The following is a 23133-nucleotide window of genomic DNA, read 5'->3' as shown; positions in this document are numbered from 1 at the left end:
TACTTCACACTTGAGAGGTTGTCTCTCTTTTTTGTTAAAGATCTTTTTTCCCAGCAACCGCACTGAAGGGAGTCCTGTCTGCCTCCTAGCACTCGGATCACAACTGACAACGCTGACGTCACGGGCGGCCGCTCCATCTACTTCCGGCTTTCACACGCTGCTCGGATCAGCTGCTACTCCGCTCTCTCGCTTGTCACACGCTGTGAATCACAAGCAGCCGTACCTACTCTGAGCAGACCTCCAACTTTGTGACTGTATTCTGCTACCATTTTCACCCTCATTTTGTCACCTATGGGTAAGCGCCTTATCTATAAATATATTTTGTCTTCTTTGCCATACATATGTATAAAGGTAGATGGTCTCAGCATCACCAATTGCAGTATGCTGATATGAAACCTATTTCCTAGAACAACTTCCATTTTCTTAAATCATTATTGTCTAAAGTAGGTAGGCTGTAATTGTGAGGAAAAAGGAACACTTTATTTCTAGTACTGATTTATTTGCTGAAAACAAATGGTGAAACTAACTTTTGTATTTAAAGTGATATTCTATATTTGGCTCTTTACAACACCAAACACAGAAAATTATAGAACTCAACTTTTCTATGAAATGGGCCAAACATACGATAAAATACTTGGGAATATACGTTCCGAACCAAATTGGACAATTATATAAATATAACTATATTCCCTTATTTAGAAACATCCGCCGAGACCTGCAAAAGTGGTCACAATATTCATTCTCTTGGTATGGCCGCATAGCATCGGTTAAAATGAATATTCTACCACGCATATTATACTAAATAGAGCACTCCCAATTAAAATCCCTATACCAGAAATTATTAGGATCCAATTGGATCTTTTAAAATATATCAGAGGGAAAAAGTCACCCAGAATAGCCTCGGCCATACTTACAAGACATAAAACAATAGGGGGAGTGGGAGTACCGAACCTGGTGGATTACTACCATGCGGCTAGACTAGCCCAAACAACGCTTCTAGATAAGCCGGGATTAGACACCATTTGGCCCACTCTTGAGGCTGAAATGGGAGGCTGGGATTCCCCAGCAGACATATTATGGGATTCACGTCTACATAATTTAGCTGGACAGCGGACTGACCCACCCTCACTTGAATCGACTCTGAACTCTTGGACTAAATTAGCTATTTCCACCAAATTGAGATCACAATACTCCTGGGGGATGCCAATTAGATATCTTTTAACTCGTGAACACCGTACTCTAGTTGATAAATGGAATAATAAAGGACTCTATAGGGTAGCAGATCTAGCAAACAACAGGAAAATTGTATCATACACTCAGCTACAGGATAGACTTGCACCAATATCACTTAATTGGTTCTTGTATCTACAGATACAATCTTCTTTCAGAAAATTCCAAAAACTCATCTCATCCCAGCCCAATACTAGTCTAGAAAATTTGTGCAAATCTCCTCACAGAACAAAACACACAATTTCGAAGTTATATATTGCCATTTAGCAGTCACACATCTGCTCTAAAACCCCATTGATGTTAAAATGGGAGAAGGACTTAGGACTGGAGATGGAAGAGCAACAATGGACTGACATATTAGGCCTTACTGATAAGGGACTTTTAAGTGCGGACCTAAGGGAAAATACGATTAAGACTGCATTTCAATGGTATCTAACTCCAATTCAGACAGCTCATATGTCTCCTGCGGGAAATAGATTTTGCTACAGAGGATGTAAGAAATTAGGAACATACAGCCATCTGTGGTGGGAATGTGACAGGGTTAGACCTATTTCGGGGGGCTCTGTCTCTCTTGCTCAGCAACATTCTAGAGGAAAATATCCAGCTGACTCAGTCTCAAGCTCTCCTTCATGAAAACTTCCCCCATTTTAATAAACCAATTAATATATTTATTAAAATATTATGTACGATTACAAGGATGGGTATTGCTAAGTATTGGAAAACTGGCACTCTATCTTGGCAGGAGATACTTAACAAGATAGACTATACTTACTCTATGTATGAGTCAGATTAGATTCGTTTTATTGTCATTGTACAAAGTAGAAAAACAGAGACAACAAAATTATATTTGAAAATCTAACCAATCCTATACACAGATAGCACTATAATGGTAAAAACTAATAGATAGCAAAAAATTCAAGTGACTTGTGCAGAAAATTTCTATACCACAAAAGTAAGTACAATGTAAGTGTAATAAAGTGCAAGTGCAAAAAAAATCAGTTCCATACAAAAAAGTATATATATGTGTAAAAAAAATATAATAAAAAATTAGTCATCTTGCACACATATGCGTACATTTGCATTATATATGTGATGTGAATCATGAGTGTTTTATACGAATCATATGTGTATTTATATATTATATGTGTTATGTGAATATAAAGTGAGGTGAAAAAGAACCATTAACAGGATAATCAATAAATTAAATTAAAACAATTAATTTAGCACTTTCTTCAATATAATAAAAAGATCTAATCATCAGAAGGATAAAAAATTAAAAAATTAAAAAAGGCTATGAGCATAAGAGAGATTTTTAAAAGTTATTATTTAGCAGAGTCATGGCTCTTGGGGGAAAAACTATTCCGTAATCTAGCAGTTTTTCCTTTTAAGCTTCTATATTCTAGATAATAGAGAGATTGATCAAATTTGGTTCCATTGGGTGTTGAGAAATTCAACTATTAAAAATTCCAGACCTTAGTTTAGTATATATATATATATATAGTTTAAGAGATTATCACAAACTGAAACCCTTGTTTATAAGGGGTTGAGTTACCCATTCTTCTCTAAACAGATTGGATGGAAAATAGAAAACCATAACACAAATTCAGAAACGTTGACGCCTGGTGACCCTATTTACTTTTAATTGTAACTTTAAGTTTGCTACTTCAAGTTAACATATATATATATATTTTTCTTTTCTTTTTTTTTTTTCTCTCCTCTTTCTTCTTCTCTCTATCCTCGGTTTATTAAAAGTTATTCTGAAAGTTAGTTACTGATTGGTTCAAGACAAAGGTTACGGATTGCAAATGTCTTACGATATTGGAATTTAACATAAACCTTGATAGTAAATATATAGACGAGACATAAGATATTTGATCTGTAATGGACAAGCTTCCTTTGTCATTTTGGAGATTGTTTAATGCAATTGATATGTGTTTATGAAGTACTGACATGTCTCCTTAATATTTGTTGTAAGTTACAATTTGTTTGGAAAAGCTGCTAATAAAAAGATTTAAACATAAATAGACCAACATTTTTAGTACATATAGAAAAACACAAATCAAATAATAACACTAGATTGGAAGAAGGTTGGTTTATGACAACTGTTATATTCACTGGAATCTTCTAGGCAAGCATGTGTATAAGGATACAGATTACTGCTCCCTCTGGGTAATATCTCTCTCACACCCAGAAGTAAGCAATGTATACCCAGGTAGGTAGTTGGGGGTTTTTTTTTGGGGGGGGGAGTTAAGATGAGAGAAATAAAAATAGTTTCCTCTGGCATAAATCAATTTAAGAATAACGGGCATGAACTATATACATCATGTACAGCTGCCACTGACTGACACATCAAGTCACCAGCAGTTGCATACAGTGTGTTCCATGTAAGCAAGACAATGTGTTGATCTCTACTTGCTGTATGATACCTATAGAAGTGTGACTTCAGCCCTGTCACCACTCTACAGCTGTCATCCTGGTCACTCCTCAATCCCAGCAGCACAATGCTTAGCAGTGATAAAATGACCCAACAATAGGCAGTTTACAGAATGCAAGGACTCTGGTTAAAGCTATATGAATCTGGTAGCTTTATATATAACACTATCCCCCTATTAGTGCATGTACATGGCTGTTAAAGGGCCAGCCTTACATCTGACATTTCTATTATGTACATGACACAGCAGTATTTAAAGGGATGTTAAAGGGACAGTCTAGTCAAAATTAAACTTTCATGATTCAGATAGGGCATGTCATTTTAAACAACTTTCCAATTTACTTATATTATCTAATTTGCTACATTCTTTAGATATCCTTTGTTGAAGAAATAGCAATGCACATGTGTGAGCCAATCACACGAGGTCTCTATGTGCAGCAACCAATAAGCAGCTACTGAGCATATCTAGATATGCTTTTCAGCAAGTGATATCAAGAGAATGAAGCAAATTAGATAATAGAAGTAAATTAGAAAGTTGTTTAAAATGACATGCTCTTTCTAAATCACGAAAGAAAAAATGTGGGTTTCATGTCCCTTTAAACCCAAATTTTTTTCTTTCATGATTCAGATAGAGTATGCAATTTAAAAAAACTTTCTTATTTACTTCTATTATCACGGGTTCTTTGTTCTCTTAGTATCTTTTGTTGAACAGCATGATCTTAAGCTTAGATGCCTGCCCATGTCTGGAGCACTATATGACAGCAGTTTTGCAAGAATGTTATCCATATTTAAGACCATTAGATGGCACAGCACTGCTTCCTGCCATGTAGTGCTCCACACATCCAATTTAGGTATCTCTTCAACAATGAAAATTGTGGGAACAAAGCAAATTTGATAATAGAAGTACACTGGAAACTTTTTTTAAATTGTGTGCTCTGTCTGAAACAAAAAATGCATTTTTTGGGTTTCATATCCCTTTAAACAGTAAATACATTTTACATAACAGTGTATTCTATGCAAAGATTAGCATTAAAATAATATGTAGATATATTTTTAAAATTATGGGCCAGATTACGAGTCTTTCGCTGACAATTGCGCACAAGCAATATCGGGTTTATCGCAGCTGTTTGCCCGCATCAGATGTAGCGCATGTATTACAAGTTGAAAGTAAATGCGATCGCTTGAAGGAAATTGAATATAATGCACGTCGGGATAGCGTGACCTAAGAGCTCTGGTTAACAAATAAAAAGTGTCACAAAATACATCAAACATTCATATAAAAGTACAATTACACCTAAAATAACACTATCTTATAAATATATATATATAGTTTAAATTGCATAAAAAAGTTACAAGGGCTCAAAGATATGAGGTCTCAGGTGTTAGAAAAAAAAGGCAGGCAAAGGCTTTAACAGAGATACATACATATACATGTCTAAATATGTATGTTTATATGTTTGTTTATATATGTGTACATATGCATTTATATGTGTATTTATGTATTTACAGACAGATATACACATATAAACACGCACACACACACACATATATATATATATATATATATGCACACATATCTAGCTGTACATTGGAGCCCTTTGCAGTCAAGTATAAGAAAACATGTAAAAGCATATTTAAGCAATATTCATATTAAATAAAGTATTATAGTGTGTATTTACTGTAAATATTTCACATTCCAATGTTCTGCACATATGGGAATATGTTCTAAGTATTTTTAAATAGATATTCCTATATATATCTGTATATATCTATACCTATATACTGTATAACCATCTATATATATATATATATATATATATATATATTTCATGTAATTGGCAAGAGTCCATGAGCTAGTGACATATGGGATATACAATCCTACCAGGAGGGGCAAAGTTTCCCAAACCTCAAAATGCCTATAAATACACCCCTCACCACACCCACAATTCAGTTTTACAAACTTTGCCTCCTATGGAGGTGGTGAAGTAAGTTTGTGCTAAGATTTCTACGTTGATATGCGCTTCTCAGCATTGTTGAAGCCCGATTCCTCTCAGAGTACAGCGAATGTCAGAGGGACGTGAAGGGAGTATCACCTATTGAATACAATGATTTCTCTTTTTCATGGGTTCTCTGTTATCGGTCGTAGAGATTCATCTCCTACCTCCCTTTTCAGATCGACGATATACTCTCAATTTACCATTACCTCTACTAAGAACTGTTTTAGTACTGGTTTGGCTATCTGCTATATGTGGATGGGTGTCTTTTGGTAAGTATGTTTTCATTTACTTAAGACACTCTCAGCTATGGTTTGGCACTTTATGCAAATTATATAAAGTTCTAAATATATGTATTGTACTTATATTTGCCATGAGTCAGGTTCATGTATTTCCTTCTGCAGACTGTCAGTTTCATATTTGGGAATATAAACACTTTAAGAAATTTATTTCTTACCTGGGGTTTAGTCTTTTTCAATTTGACTACTTTTTGCATTTGCGGGTATTAGGCCCACGGGTGCGTCAAATGTTAGACTTTATTACGTCATTTTTGGCGCAAACTTTTTTGGCGCGGGAAATTACGTTTTTGACGCAACTTCGTCATTTCCGGCGTCATACGTGACGTTGAGACCTTTCACACGGCAGCGTCATTAGTGACGCAAGTGTGTCATTTCCGGTCACTTTTGGCGCCAAAAAAGTTTACGTTACGTTGTGTGTCATACTTGGCGCCAATTTTTCTTCATTATTTCAATACCCCATTGTTGTTTGCCTCCTGCTTTCTTTTCTATCAAGAGGCCTATGCTTTTGCATTTTTTCCCATTCCTGAAACTGTCATTTAAGGAAATAGATAATTTTGCTTTATATGTTGTTTTTTCTCTTACATTGAGCAAGATGTCCCAATCTGATCCTGCCTCTGAAGTTTCTGCTGGAACATTGCTGCCTGACATGGGTTCTACAAAAGCTAAGTGCATTTGTTGTAAAATTGTAGAAATTATTCCACCGAATGTCATTTGTAATAGTTGTCATGATAAACTTTTACATGCAGATAGTGTTTCTATCAGTAATAGTAAATTGCCAGTTGCAGTTCCTTCAACTTCTAATGTGCATGATATACCTGTAAATTTTAAAGAATATGTTTCTGATTCTATTATGAAGGCTTTGTCTGCATTTCCACCTTCTAATAAACGTAAAAGGTCTTTTAAAACTTCTCATTTACCTGATGAAATTTCAAATGACCAACAACATAATAATTCATCCTCTTCTGATGAGGATCTATCTGAAACAGAAGATCCTTCCTCAGATATTGACACTGACAAATCTACTTATTTATTTAAAATAGAGTATATGCGTTCTTTATTAAAAGAAGTGTTAATTACTTTGGATATTGAGGTAACCAGTCCTATTGACGTTCAGTCTAATAAACGTTTAAATACTGTTTTTAAACCTCCTGTGGTTTCCCCAGGTGTTTTTCCCATTCCTGAGGCTATTTCTGATATGATTTCTAGGGAATGGAATAAGCCAGGTACTTCCTTTATTCCTTCTTCAAGGTTTAAGAGATTGTATCCTTTACCAGCAAAATCTATAGAGTTTTGGGAAAAGGTCCCCAAAGTTGATGGGGCTATTTCTACTCTTGCTAAACGTACCACTATTCCTATGGAAGATAGCACTTCCTTTAGGGATCCTTTAGATAGGAAACTTGAATCTTATCTAAGGAAGGCCTATTTATATTCAGGTCATCTTCTCAGACCTGCTATTTCTTTGGGTGATGTTGCGGCTGCATCAACTTTCTGGTTGGAGACTTTAGCGCAACATGAATTGGATTTTGACATATCTAGCATTGTTTGTTTACTGCAACATGCTAATCATTTTATTTGTGATGCAATTTTTGATATAATCAAAATTGATGTTAGATCCATGTCTTTAGCTGTATTAGCTAGAAGAGCTTTATGGCTTAAATCTTGGAATGCTGATATGACATCTAAATCTAGATTACTATCTCTTTCTTTCCAAGGTAATAATTTATTTGGTTCTCAGTTGGATTCTATTATTTCAACTATCACTGGAGGAAAATGAGTTTTTTTGCCTCAGGATAAAAAACCTAAGGGTAAATCTAAGGCTTCTCACCGTTTTCGTTCCTTTCGTCAGAATAAGGAACAAAAACTCAATCCTCCTCCCAAGGAATCTGCTTCCAGTTGGAAGCCTTCCTCAAATTGGAATAAATCCAAGCCATTTAGGAAACCAAAGTCTGCCCCTAAGTCCGCATGAAGGTGCGGCCCTCATTCCAGCTCAGCTGGTAGGGGGCAGATTAAGGTTTTTCAAGGATTGTTGGATAAAATCTGTCCAAAATCATTTGATTCAGAGCATTGTCTCTCAAGGCTATCGAATAGGATTCAAAGTAAAACCTCCTGTGAGAAGATTTTTTCTCTCACGCATCCCTGTAAATCCAGTAAAAGCTCAGGCTTTTCTGAAGTATGTTTCAGACCTGGAGTCTTCAGGGGTAATCATGCCAGTTCCTCTTCAGGAACAAGGTTTGGGGTTTTATTCAAACCTATTCATTGTACCAAAGAAAGAAAATTTGTTCAGACCAGTTCTGGATCTGAAAATTTTGAATCGTTATGTAAAAGTACCAACTTTCAAGATGGTGACTATAAGGACTATTCTGCCTTTTGTTCAGCAAGGACATTATATGTCCACAATAGACTTGCAGGATGCATACCTTCATATTCCGATTCTCTGAGATTTCTGAGATTCTCTTTTCTAGACAAGCACTACCAATTTGTTGCTCTTCCATTTGGCCTAGCAACAGCTCCAAGAATCTTTTCAAAGGTTCTGGGTGCCCTACTATCTGTAATCAGAGAACAGGGTATTGCAGTGTTTCCTTATTTGGACGATATATTGGTACTAGCTCAGTCTTTACATACTGCAGAATCTCACACAAATCAACTAGTGTTGTTTCTTCGGAAACATGGTTGGAGGATCAATTTACCAAAAAGTTTCTTGATTCCTCAGACAAGGGTCACCTTTTTAGGCTTCCAGATAGATTCAGTGTCCATGACTCTGTCTCTAACAGACAAGAGACGTTTAAAGTTGGTTGCAGCCTGCCGGCACCTTCAGTCTCAGTCATTCCCTTCAGTGGCTATGTGCATGGAAGTTTTAGGTCTCATGACTGCAGCATCAGACGCGATCCCCTTTGCTCGTTTTCACATGAGACCTCTACAGCTTTGTATGCTGAATCAATGGTGCAGGGATTATACAAAGATATCACAATTAATATCCTTGAATCCCAATGTACGACACTCTCTGACATGGTGGATAGATCACCATCGTTTGGTTCAAGGGGCTTCTTTTGTTCGCCCAACCTGGACTGTGATCACAACAAATGCGAGTCTTTCGGGTTGGGGAGCTGTTTGGGGATCTCTGACAGCACAAGGGGTTTGGAAATCTCAAGAGGCGAGATTACCAATAAATATTTTAGAACTCTGTGCAATTCTCAGGGCTCTTCAGTTCTGGCCTCTACTAAAGAGAGAACCGTTCATTTGTTTTCAGATAGACAATATCACAACTGTGGCTTATGTCAATCATCAGGGTGGGACTCACAGTCCCCAAGCTATGAAAGAAGTATCTCGGATACTTGCCTGGGCGGAATCCAGCTCCTGTCTAATATCTGCGGTGCATATCCCAGGCGTAGACAATTGGGAGGCGGATTATCTCAGCCGCCAGACTTTACATCCAGGGGAGTGGTCTCTCCATCCAGATGTGTTTTCTCAGATTGTTCAGATGTGGGGGCTTCCAGAGATAGATCTCATGGCCTCTCATCTAAACAAGAAACCTCCCAGATACCTGTCCAGGTCCAGGGATGTTCAGGCGGAAGCAGTAGATGCGCTGACACTTCCTTGGTGTTATCAACCTGTTTACATCTTTCCGCCTCTAGTTCTCCTTCCAAGAGTGATCTCCAAAATCATCATGGAACAGTCTTTTGTGTTGCTGGTGGCTCCAGCATGGCCACACAGGTTTTGGTATGCGGATCTGGTTCGGATGTCCAGTTGCCTGCCTTGGCCACTTCCGTTACGGCCAGACCTACTATCTCAAGGTCCGTTTTTCCATCAGGATCTCAAATCATTAAATTTGAAGGTGTGGAAATTGAACGCTTAGTTCTAAGTCATAGAGGTTTCTCTGACTCAGTGATTAATACTATGTTACAAGCTCGTAAATCTGTTTCTAACAAGATTTATTATAGAGTTTGGAAGACTTACATTTCGTGGTGTTCTTCTCATAAATTCTCCTGGCATTCTTTAGAATTCCTAGAATTTTACAGTTTCTTCAGGATGGTTTGGATAAGGGTTTGTCTGCAAGTTCCTTGAAAGGACAAATCTCCGCTCTTTCTGTTTTATTTCACAGAAAGATTGCTATTCTTCCTGATATTCACTGTTTTGTACAGGCTTTAGTTCGTATTAAGCCTGTCATTAAATCAATTTCTCCTCCTTGGAGTTTTAATTTGGTTCTGAAGGCTTTACAGGCTCCTCCATTTGAGCCTATGCATTCTTTGGACATTAAACTACTGTCCTGGAAAGTGTTGTTCCTTTTGGCTATTTCTTCTGCTAGAAGAGTTTCTGAGCTATCTGCTCTTTCTTGTGAGTCTCCTTTTCTGATTTTTCATCAGGATAAGGCAGTTTTGCGGACTTCTTTTCAATTTTTACCTAAGGTTGTGAATTCTAACAACATTAATAGAGAAATTGTGGTTCCTTCCTTGTGTCCTAATCCTAAGAATTCTTTGGAGAGATCCTTACATTCTTTGGATGTGGTAAGAGCTTTGAAATATTATGTGGAAGCTACTAAAAATTTCAGGAAGTCTTCCAGTTTATTTGTTTTATTTTCTGGTCCTAGGAAAGATCAGAAAGCTTCTGCTATTTCCTTGGCTTCTTGGTTGAAACTTTTGATTCATCAAGCTTATTTGGAATCGGGTCAAACCCCGCCTCAGAGAATTACAGCTCATTCTACTAGATCAGTCTCCACTTCATGGGCTTTTAAGAATGAAGCTTCAGTTGATCAGATTTGCAAAGCAGTGACTTGGTTCTCTTTGCATACATTTACTAAATTCTACCATTTTGATGTATTTGCTTCTTCAGAAGCAGTTTTTGGTAGAAAAGTTCTTCAGGCAGCTGTTTCAGTTTGATTCTTCTGTTTTTGATTTCAGTTTTTTTCTTTCAAAGTGAAAATAACTTATTTTTTGGGTTGTGGATTATTTTTTCAGCAGAATATGGCTGTTTTTATTTTATTCCCTCCCTCTCTAGTGACTCTTGAGTGGAAGATTCCACATCTTGGGTATTTATATCCCATATGTCACTAGCTCATGGACTCTTGCCAATTACATGAAAGAAAACATAATTTATGTAAGAACTTACCTGATAAATTAATTTCTTTCATATTGGCAAGAGTCCATGAAGCCCACCCTTTTTATGGTGGTTATGATTTTTTTGTATAAAGCACAATTATTTCCAAATTTCCTTTGTTGATGCTTTCTACTCCTTTCTTTATCACCCCACTGCTTGGCTATTCGTTAGGATTGTATATCCCATATGTCACTAGCTCATGGACTCTTGCCAATATGAAAGAAATGAATTTATCAGGTAAGTTCTTACATAAATTATGTTATATAGGCATAGATATATAAAGTGAAAAAAATAGAAAAATCTGTGCTACACTCCACAATAGAAAAACTTATAATTTATGAATTAGCTGAGAATGGCATATAGCTAAAAGGAATGAAATAGGATCACGTACAATTCATATAACATCAATATACAATTTCTATAGCATCAATATTCATAGGTTGGTATGGAATTCATTTTACATAAACATACATAATTAAATAAAAAAAAAAAAAAAAGTTGAAATAAAAAATAAAAAAAAAGGTGTTTGATGAACCAGTCTTTTTTCAGAGTCAAAGATATAATGTAACGTATAGGTCAAATCGACACATAAAGTACCTCAAAGGACCCTGCAGTAATAATATAGTAATTACTCACTGCTAATTGGATGATGGTATCTCTGTATTGGATGTAATCCTCAGGTACTGCTCTGACGAAGCTGGGCTCTCTCCCCTCAGCCGTTTGGAGAACATAGAAAAGACAAAGAACACAGAGCGCAAACTCGATTCAAGTGAAGTTTAATTTTCAAAAGCAATGCACACAATATAAAAACACACTTACAAGATGTGTGGTTAAAATCAACATGTAATCTATAGATGGTGATACGAGTGAACCACTCAGTCTCTTCTCCGGGATGGAGCTGTCAGGCACCCAACGCTAAACCAACGCGTAACCCACAAGGTGATGTCCGGCTCCAGACTTCGGGACACCACTCGCTAGCACTCGTTAGAAGAATTATAAGTCAGATACTCATATAAAAAAAGGGGTGAAACCGCAAACGCGTTTCTCCCGGACTGCGGCCGGACTTTGTCAAGAGGAAATAATGGTATATAAAAAAGCCGGTAACGCTCTTATTTAAAACACTGGTTAGCCAATCAGGTGAGGGGGAGTGTACAGGTAAAACCCACCTCACCTGTTACAATATAATGGCCTTAATGGAGTCTTGAAGTAATACAAAATCTATACATTCATAACACCGTAAATCTTAAAGGGCCAGTAAACCTAGAAAATAATGTTATATAATTCTGAACATAGTGCAGAATTATATAACATTATATTAGTGCTAGCTTTATATAACATAATATTGCCTGTGAATTTTTATTAAAAAAGAGGATTTTTCAGACCCACCCTCTATGCTCTACTGAGCGGGTCTGGTTTTTCCTCTGAGCGCATCTAGGCAGCTGTCTAGTCACAGCCCGGCCCAACCGCACCATTACTCTCACTGTAGCTCGCTCCCACTGTCAGACAGAACAGGAGCAAACTATATTGAGTGTAATGGCGCGGTCGGGCTGGGCTGTGACTAGACAGCTGCCTAGATGCGCTCAGAGGAAAAACCAGACCCGCTCAGTAGAGCACAGAGGGCGGGTATGAAAAACTATATTTTTTAATAAAAATTCACAGGCAATATTATGTTATATAAAGCTAGCACTAATATAATGTTATATAATTCTGCACTATGTGCAGAATTATATAACATTGTTTTCTAGGTTCACTGGCCCTTTAACAAACAGCTTATTAGTACCTAAAACATATATTTTGTATCAAACACTTGTTACTCCTAACTATCATATATGAAGTCTACTAGGAATTCTGAACCCTTGCACATATATTCGATTCTAAATTAGATATGAGAAAAATGAACCTCTAACGCACTAAATATGCAAAATACATGCTAAACTTAAATGATTTGAGAATGCAACATAAAAAACCTTTAATCCTAAACAACAGGACAATAGGATATACTTAAAAATCTTTATATAGATATATAATAAAACGTACTAAATCGAGTGTCTCAGAGATATATGCTACACGTCATACTAAGTATATGCAGCAACATCTATATCAATGTTAAGTCCTAAAGGATGCAAACATTTCAATTTATAGATCCAAAAGGTCTCTAGTTTTTGAAGTTTGAGCAATCTGTCCCTTTCTTTAAGGGGGACCCAATCTATAATTTGGACCTTCATACCAGTAGGATCACTATTATGATATTCCAAAAAATGTCTAGACACACTAAGTTTAATGAATTTATCTTTGATATTATAAATATGCTCATAAAGTCTCCTTTTCATTTTCCTTTTGGTGCGGCCTACAGAGAATAGGCCACACCTACACGCTAAAAGGTACACTATGAAGGTGGAGTTAAAATTGCTCCTAGTCTTAATGAAAAACTCTTCGGAGTGGTCAGAATTATAAAATATCATTGATTTGTTAATGTGACCACACATGACACACTGAGTTTTGCCACATTTGAATGTGCCTTTATTTCCCGTCAACCAATTGGGTGATATCCCATTTCTATTTAAATTCTGTGTCCTTAGTTTATAAGGGGCTAAAACGTTCTTAAGATTAATTCCCCGTCTAAAGGTTATCAAAGGTTGGTCTCCGATATGGGTTCCTAATAACGGGTCTGCTACTAAAATGGGACAATGTTTTTTTAAGAATACCTTTAATTTTGTTAGAACCTTAATTATAAGTGGTAATGAACCTAACGGAGGACCAGTCCATGTTCTTCTGTCTATTGGCAGAATTAAATTAAGTGAGCTCTATCCCTATTCAGTGCTTTCTCCTTAGGTTCTTTTAATAGTTTTTCGTCATATCCCTTTCTTAAAAACTTGCTATCAAGTATCTTTGCTTCCTTTAGAAAACTATCTTCATAGGTACAATTTCTTTGCATCCTAAGATACTGGCTATAAGGGATATTTCTTATCCAGCTCCGTTTATGTGCACTAGAAAACTCAATGAAACTATTCCTCTCGGTAGGTTTTCTAAAATTAGTTACTGCTATATTATTTTTATCGTCACTACATAAAATAAGATCGAGGAAGTCAACTGAAGTTTTGGAGTGAGTACCTGTAAATTTCAAATTGAAATCATTATTATTAATATATTGATAAAACTCAAGGATTTCTGCTTTATAGCCCTTCCACAAAATGATGATGTCATCAATATAGCAGTATTTAATGATGTTACTAATAAATGGATTATTTTGCCAAACAAAGGAATTGTCAAACTGATTCATATAAATGTTGGCATACGATGGGGCAAAAGTGGTCCCCATCGCCGTGCCACGAGTCTGTAAATAAGACTTTTCCTGGAATAAAAAATAATTATGATTTAAAATAAAAATTATACTGTCAACTAGGAATTTTACATGGGGGCTAGGTATGTTCCACTTACAGTTCAGTTCAGTTTCTACTGCTGTAACACCTGCTATGTGCGGAATGCAGGTGTAGAGAGCAGAAACATTGCATGTGATCCAGAACAAGTCTTCCTCCCATTTCTCACCTTCAAATTTTTTAATCACCTCCTGGTTGTCTTTGAGATAAGCTTGTGTGTTTTTGACAACGGGCTGTCAAAAACACTATTAAAAGAATCTAAGTGGAAAGCACTGAATAAGGATAGAGCTGACTTAATTTCATCAGTATCAAATTCTGCCAATAGAAAGAAGAACATGGACAGGTCCTCTATTACGTTCATTACCACTTATAATGAAGGTGCTAACAAAATTAAAGATATTCTTAAAAAACATTGGCCCATTTTAGTAGCAGCCCCTTTATTAGGAACCCATATCTGAGACCAACCTTTGATAACCGTTAGAGGGGGAAGGAATCTTAAGAACTTTTTAGCCCCTAGTAAACTGAGGACACAGAATTTAAATAAAAATAGAGATGGGATATCAACCAATTGGTTGACGGGAAATAAAGGCACATTAAAATGTGGCAAAACACAGTGTGTCATGTGTGGTCACATTAACAAATCAACAATATTTTATAATTCTGACCACTCCGAAGAGTTTGCCATTAAGACTAGAAGCAATTGTAACTCCAACTTCATAGTGTACCTTTTAGAGTGTAGATGTGGCCTATTCTCTGTAGGCCGCCCCAAAAGGAAAATTAAAAGGAGACTATATGAGCATATTTATAATATCAATATAAATTCATTAAACTTAGTGTGTCTAGACATTTTTTGGAATGTCATAATAGTGATCCTACTGGTCTGAAGGTCCAACTTATAGATTGGGTCCCCCCTAAAGAAAGGGACAGATTGCTCAAACTTTGAAAACTAGAGACCTTTTGGATCTATAAATTGAAATGTTAGCCTCCTTTCTTAACATTGATATACTGTAGATGTTGCTGCATATACGTAGTATGACGTGTAGCGTATATCTCTGAGACACTCGATATAGTAAGTTTTAATATATATCTATATAAAGATTTTTAAGTATATCCTATTGTCCTGTTGTTCAGGATTAAAGGTCTTTTATGTTGCATTCTCAAATCATTTAAGTTTAGCATGTATTTTGCATATTTAGTGCGGTAGAGGTTCATTTTTCTTATATCTAATTTAGAATTGAATATATGTGCAAGGGTTCAGAATTCCTAGTAGACTTCATATATGATAGTTAGGTGTAACAAGTGTTTGATACGAAATATATGTTTTAGGTACTATTAAGCTTTGTTAAGATTTACGGTGTTATGAATGTATAGATTTTGTATTACTTTAAGACTCCATTACGACCATTATATTGTAACAGGTGAGGTGGGTTTTACCTGTACACTCCCCCTCACCTGATTGGCTAACCAGTGTTTTAAATAAGAGCGTTACCGGCTTTTTTATATACCATTATTTCCTATTGACAAAGCCAAGCCGCAGTCCAGGAGAAACGCGTTGAGGTTTCACTCCTGTTTTTATATGAGTATCTGACTTATAATTCTGCTAACGAGTGCTAACGAGTGGTATCCCGAAGTTTGGAACCAGAAGTCACCTTGTGGATTATGCGTTGGTTTAGCGTTGGGTGCCTGACAGCTCCATCCCGGAGAAGAGACTGAGTGGTTCACTCGCATCACCATCTAAAGATTACATGCTGATTTTAACCACAAAACTTGTAGGTGTGTTTTTATATTCTGCGCATTGCTTTTGAAAATTAAACTTCTGTGCTCTGTGTTCTTTGTCTTTTCTATAGGCATATATATATATATATATATATATATATATATATATATATATATATATATATATTACCAAAAACACATATTATGTATTTATGAATAAATTAAACATATTCTTCTATGTGAAGAACATTATAATGTGAAATATTAATATTTTCATGTCGGGTTAACGCACCTGAGAAAATGCGATCAGGTTTGCATGACTTGTTGGGTGTTAGTTTTTATCCAATTTTCACGCTCCATTGAAATCTGGAGTTTGATGCCCCTGTTTCCGTGCAAGCCTTCAGGTTCGCCAGAAACAGCGGTCTAAAGACCGCTGCTCGATAACTGATCCGCTGCCTCTAAGGCTGCGGTCTTCAATCCGCCTGGTCCTATACGATCGGGCTGATTGACACCCCCTGCTAGCGGCCGATTGGCCCATGAATCTGCAGGGGGCGGCATTGCACAAGCAGTTCACAAGAACTGCTTGTGCAATGATAACTGCGGACAGTGTATGCTGTCGGCATTCATCGATGTCTGTCAGACATGATCTGCTGAACAGATCATGTCGGACAGACTGATGATAAATTGGCCCCTATGAGAGAATTCATTACCGTGGTTATGATATTGTAACTTTTGCATGCATTGGGTTAGTGCGCAAGTGAATTTTTTTTCCTTTAATTTGTAATACACGTGGTACCTGACCTGCGCAAAAACCCAAAGTCAAGCACAGTTGGTTCGCGAGAGATAAATAGAGCTCCACTCGTAATCTAGCTCTTATTCGGGATTAAAAAGCCATAAAACTGCAATGAGAAAATAGTTTAATGCCTTTCTAAAGAGTTAAGTACATAGCTAAAGTCAGATTCACTTTCACTCCTAAGCTGGATAAAGACTGGTGATTGGTGGCTACACACATATGCGGCTAATGATTTGCTTACTAGCCCGAGCTCAGCTCAGGATTGAGAGTGCATTTGTGGGGGATGGAACATATCGTTATAGGTAAACAGCTGTGCTATGCTCTAACACATTATGTTTTTATTGCTGTTTTATATCCAATTAAGGACCAGATTACAAGTGGAGCGCAATCGATATTAGCGCTCCACTGAGTAATACCAGTGCATGATAACGTGCGCTCGTTTTACAAGATAAGTGAAATGCGAATGTGAGCTCGCATTCACATTGCTAGGAAGCATTGCGCTCACGAGAGCGCACTTCCATAGGGTCCAATGGGAGCCTTCTTCTGATTTTTGGGCCCCTCCAAGATGACTCATTAGTAAGCAATAGTAATAATATACATGCTGCTCTGTATAATGATTTTGAAGATAGATGATAGATAGATAGATAGATAGATAGATAGATAGAGCTGCTACCTGCACTAATAAAAGGCTGCCCTGTACACATTCAGTACACACCTATGTATAGAATGGTTGCTATGGGCCCCCTCCAGCACTTGAGACCTGATGCCACTGCACCTACTGCACCAATGTAGTTCCAGCTCTGCACCTTGATATTTCAGATGCAGGTGTCTGCTGTATCACTTACCTTAACAAAAGGAAAGGCAGCTCCAGGTTTGAAAGGTTCATTCTCATGCGCTAGCTGGTAACGGACATACTCCTCCAGGCCCTGCTCCCTGTACACTTCCTGCTCCTCTTCCATGTAAAAGAGAGCGCGTGAAGACACAGCAATGGTAATGGCATTGTGAGGTTTAGGCTGCATGGAAGGAAAACAAGTTTATAAAAAATATTAAGATATTATATATTCTATGATAAATATATGTACCGTGAAATAAGAGTTTCTATACACACAGAGATTATGGTTTACATAAAGTCTAAGATAAACATAGGCGTGTGTAGACATAGATATATGTTCATTAGATATGCGTCTATGTGCAATGACAAAGATATAGAGTGTTGCAAATAAAAACAGAAGACTAGATTCACTAAGGGCTAGATTACGAGTGGAGAAATATTTATCGCTCTTGCTCGCACACTAACTGCGCTCAACTTTGGCTTGTTGTGCCTGTCCGATACAGTGTTTATTTCAAGTTGAAAGTAACGCACTGCCCTTTACGCAAGGGTTTCAGTCGCGCTAACCTGACGAGTGTAAAATATGACTGCACTCTTGTGATTGTGTTGACTTTCAGCTTGTAAGAAGCGCACTATTTATGTTGTGTGCAAAACCCGATATCGCTTGTGCGCAACATTTAGCGCAGAGACTGGACTTTGACCAAAAATAGGCCAAGGTATTTAAGGGTGGAGCAGCCCATATCAGTTAGACCTCTGTCAGTTATGTAGCCGTATTACACCAGATCTCTTGTCCTGCAGCACCTCTGTTTAACAGCCAAAATAGGCATTTGTAATAGCTTTCCTATTGTTACCCATATTAAAGGGACAGTCTACAATATCATGTTTATTGTTTTAAAAGATAGATAATCCCTTTATTACCCATTCCCCAGTTTTGCATAACCAACACAGTTATATTAATATACTTTTTACCTCTGTGATTACCTTGTATCTAAGAATCTACTGACAGCTCCCTGATCACATGACTTTGTATTTATTATCTATTGACTTGCAGTTAGTACTGTCTTGTGCTAAATCTTAAATAACTCCCCGGGCATGAACACATTGTTATCTATATGGCCCACATGAACTAGCAGTCTCCTGTTGTGAAAAATCAAATACCAAAGCATATGATTAAGAGGCTGTCTATAGAGGCTTTTAAACAGGCAGAAATTTAGAGGTTTAAATGTTATAAAGTATATTAATCTAACAATGTTGGTTGTGCAAAGCTGGGGAATGGGTAGTAAAGGCATGGTCTATCTTTTTAAATAATACATTTTTTTGTGTAGACTGTCCCTTTAAGAGAGGTGGTATATAGCAGCAGGGCCCACATAAGAGCCTGGCTCACCGGGCATTTACCCTGTAGGGCCTGGTAAGCGCACCACTTGTAATCTAGCACTAAAAAGGAGAAAATACACTGTCTAAAATTACTAACTGGGGAAATGCTTGGACACAGAAAGGTGTTTTATAACAATCTTTAGATCAAGCTGCAAAACATAAGCTGTGTCTGTGTAGATAAATCAGTGAAATTTGATAATGCATAGAAGAAATAGAAATTAGACGCTGTCTTGTAATTATAAAAGTAGGGAAAAAAAGTCAATTATTAAAGGGATATTCTAGAGAAAACTGAATATTGAATTGAAGCATTTTTACAATACATTTGAATTAGCAAAATTGCACCAATTATTAGCAGTCACTGTTTTAGTGATAGGGTTTACAGTACAAGGGGAATAATGAATATACTTCTGTATGCTCTGTGCACTTAAACACTGTGCATGCCCAGAAAGCCAGTGAGAGAAATGCATTAAGTTGATCTAAGTATCCAAATGTGTGTTCCTAGTACATAAGAAGATACTTATGCTTATTGCACAATAAAAACAGTATATTCAAATTGTTTATATTTAAACATAACCACAAGAATAAAAAAATGTAAATGCATAATTGTAATTTGATTCCGTGGGAAACATAACTTTATAGGGTGGAAGTCTGACATTTTGTCCCATTCATTCAGTGGAAAATTTAATTGACTGAAAAAGTTTGAGTCAGAATCAAAAACAGTCAATTTATCTGATTTAAAATATTTTCATACTAATGTACACACATTATGGACATGTATGATGAGTTTCTAAGTATTTCATGTAGACAAATATATTGTTCACTTTCAACGATCCCTATAAAAAGACAAATATTTTACTTTAACATGTATTTCTACTCAGCATCTGAAATAAGCTTTTTAAATTAAATACCCTGTTAAAATCTGATGACAATACATCATCTCAATGAAATGGTAAAATGATAACTATATTTAAGAAATAAAAAAATTACTAAAATATAAAATGACACAAAAAACAGTATAATGTTGTTTTATGTTAGAAAGTCCTTATCACCCTTTTAAGTAATAAATAAATAAACATGTTTAAATAGTATTCTTTTATATCCATTGTAAATGTCTGAATTGCTTCAAAATTATTTTTATTTTTAAGATTTATTTTGTTATCATGTGAAGCTCATTCTACAGATTAAGCTAAATCATATTGATAAAACTAGGTGTCTGCAGTGTTTGCTCTCTACTGAATAAATGTATTGTATTGTGAATGAGAGAAGATTTGTGTTCATATAAGGGAGAATCTTATCACAAGGCAGGTAATACTAATAAGGTCATATGAATAACTGAGGTCACTAAAGTTCAATGGATAGAAAATTCCTTACTGAATTATAAGAAGACCTAAACATTTAGATAGCAGTATATATACCATCTAATCTCAACATCTCCTTAATTCTTATCATGTTACATGTATACATGTATTGCTCTCTAGATATGCAGACGCAGGGATATATTCACTAGCATCCTCTTCATTCTCATATATTGTTATTCTGCAGAGATATTTACTAAAAAAAATGGTGTGGTATGGGTAAACTTTAGTAAATGCACTCCAGTAAATAAAATAGGGAGGCAGAAGAGTATGGAGAGGGTGTCAGTGAATCTACCCTGTGGTGATGTTTAAATATAGATCTGTGCACGCACCCCTTCCAGATCCCCTGGGTCAGTGATGCTGGCTAGTGGCCCGTGTGACATCTAAAGCTGACCTCACAGCTGAAGGTCAGAAGGTCCCCTAATTAATTACAGTATAAAATCAGGAGTGTAAACATGATGAGTATTTAAGGCAAAACAGCTAGTGTCACTGCCCCTGCACATCTGCATACAGCCACTCTCACACTGTCAGCTGCAGTTAGTGATAGCAGGCAAGTTACTAAAAACAGAAAGCCAGGAAGGGAGAATGAGATACTAAGCAAAACACGGAGCACGATTTCAGGCAAGTGCAATGCAGTACCCAGCTATCAATGGCAACTCATCTGCAGCCCAAGCATTCTCCTATACCTCGTACCGGTTTTGGTTTCTTGGTGGGTGTAAGATTGTCATAGAAGGCTTTATCCTGTCTCAACTGCTCCTTCTGCTCCTGTTCGGAGACTTGGCTGCCTGTAGATCCTTTCCCTGCAGCCTCCTCTCCTATGCCAGGCAACATTTTTCCAACACACAGCTCTGTACGGATAGCAAGCTAGTGCCTGGGTGTGATGGCGAAGTGTAGCTTGTAGCCAAATCCCCTCACCCTCTCTCCTTACACTCTATGTTCAGAGAGAGACTGCTATCTGCTCTCAATAGACATTTGTGCCTGTCATCTCTCAGCTCTGAGCGGAGTATCCTTCTCTACTAACTGCACCGCCCTTCATCTTTCTATGTCCCCTCCCACTACACTGCTGACAGCTCTTTATAAGGCGTACCAGAAATCTCCTCTCATCCCAACTACCCATTTGAAATGGAGAAGGGAGGGATAAATATACCCCAAGTGTAATTGTGCAGCTCAGCCTCAGACCTAAGGGGCTGGACAAGTGCAGCTTTTCACACAGGCTGTGGGAAAGAGAAATATGAAAACAAGAGAGGATGTACCCAGCAAGGAGTCCCCAGAGAGAACAGGACAGCCCACAACCTAGCAACAATCTGTGTGCTAGTGTACAATCTGTCTCTATAAACACACACTGTACACTCTCTCTTGCATGCACACACTCACTCACATATACACACACCCTTTAACCACCCCTGTGATCACTTGGCAATTAAAATGAGTGTATGACTCAAGTGAGATCTAGCATAGATCAAAGGGTTTAAAAATGTATCCCCCCACCAAGTAGATCCCTTATGTTGTGTGAAGCAGCCTGACACCCTGTGCAGACATTCCAACCTGCAAAAACTCATTTCAGGGAGGGGGCTTCACCCGCTACCTACTGTGCCACCCCCCCCTCCCAGTTATATACTGGACACCTTGAAACCCTAAATAAGATAGAGACTTATCAATCATTAAAATAGCTTCTCACTAAAGTCACATTTTAAAAAAAGTAGCTTTATTGCACAACCACATACAACAAACCTATTTTCCAGTGATCGTCGCTTGTTGGTAGTATTTGTATTTTATTTTATTAAAATCAGTGGCAGCTTTTTGGTTACTTGTGCATGCTTTGAGGGTTCTATAAAGTCCCAGCAACTAAAGGCATTCCTTAAAGAAACACTTTTCCCGATTTGGGTCACATTGGATCATGGTACTTGGAGTTTCAGGGAGATTGCATTCCATTTGCTGGCATCAGGGAGCTGCTATTACAATCAGGGATACTCCCTGAACTTCAGAGAGAGTTGGGATGTCTGCCCTGTGTGATGTCACAGCATCCTTGGCCACCTTGTAGGGCCCCAGTAACTGCAAGGTTGGGGGCTACAACATAGTTGCAGACATTCCCTGGATTTTTTTGTATGTCCCTGGATTTTTTTGCCTGGAAATTTCCCTCCAGGAGATTTGGGGGCTGCAGATGAGCTGGGGCACAAGTGTGACACAATTTAATTTGGAGGAGCTGCCGGTGAGGCTGTGCATGTAGCAAGTGTTTGATCACTCAGAGCAGGTCTAGGCAGGGACTCCTTGCTTCACCTTCTCCGAGTGATCAATGTTTAAACTGCCACAAATCATAAGAAGCACTTACAAACTGCTCCTCCACACAAGGTAAGAAGCTGTGCTGATTTGTTGAGGGGGGACTACTACTGTAGATCATTTATTGTTTGCATCTTTTCATTATTTAGTCTGACAGTAATCTTCATATAGCACTCTGGATTGTCTGCAGCTTACTGATTGTAGCATGAGTTTTAAACATACATCACTTCCTACACATAATGCAAATATATGAAAAATGCTGTTAGACTAAATAATACAAAATTCCATTTGCCCCCAACAGCTTACCCAGTCCGGTGCTGTGCATAATAATACAGTAAGATAGCAGCACTGAGTGTTTTCTGTGTCT

At 37.2% G+C, this 23133-nt stretch overlaps 1 protein-coding gene across 1 annotated transcript in view; it reads right to left on the bottom strand.

Moving 5' to 3' along the window:
* NT5C1A (5'-nucleotidase, cytosolic IA) overlaps window positions 1-21515 on the bottom strand; it is a 148590-nt gene extending 127075 nt beyond the window's left edge. The window contains exons 1-2 of the mRNA XM_053707315.1: window positions 21183-21515; window positions 17777-17944 (exon numbers count right to left, since the gene is read on the bottom strand). Coding sequence (XP_053563290.1) covers window positions 17777-17944; window positions 21183-21320 — 306 coding nt within the window. The 5' untranslated portion in view covers window positions 21321-21515. The remainder of the gene's footprint in view (window positions 1-17776; window positions 17945-21182) is intronic.
* Window positions 21516-23133: the final 1618 nt, after the last annotated feature.

Source organism: Bombina bombina, chromosome 3, assembly GCF_027579735.1.
Source record: "Bombina bombina isolate aBomBom1 chromosome 3, aBomBom1.pri, whole genome shotgun sequence".
NCBI classification, from domain to species: Eukaryota; Metazoa; Chordata; class Amphibia; order Anura; family Bombinatoridae; genus Bombina; species Bombina bombina.
This window is presented reverse-complemented; position numbering and strand designations above follow the sequence as displayed.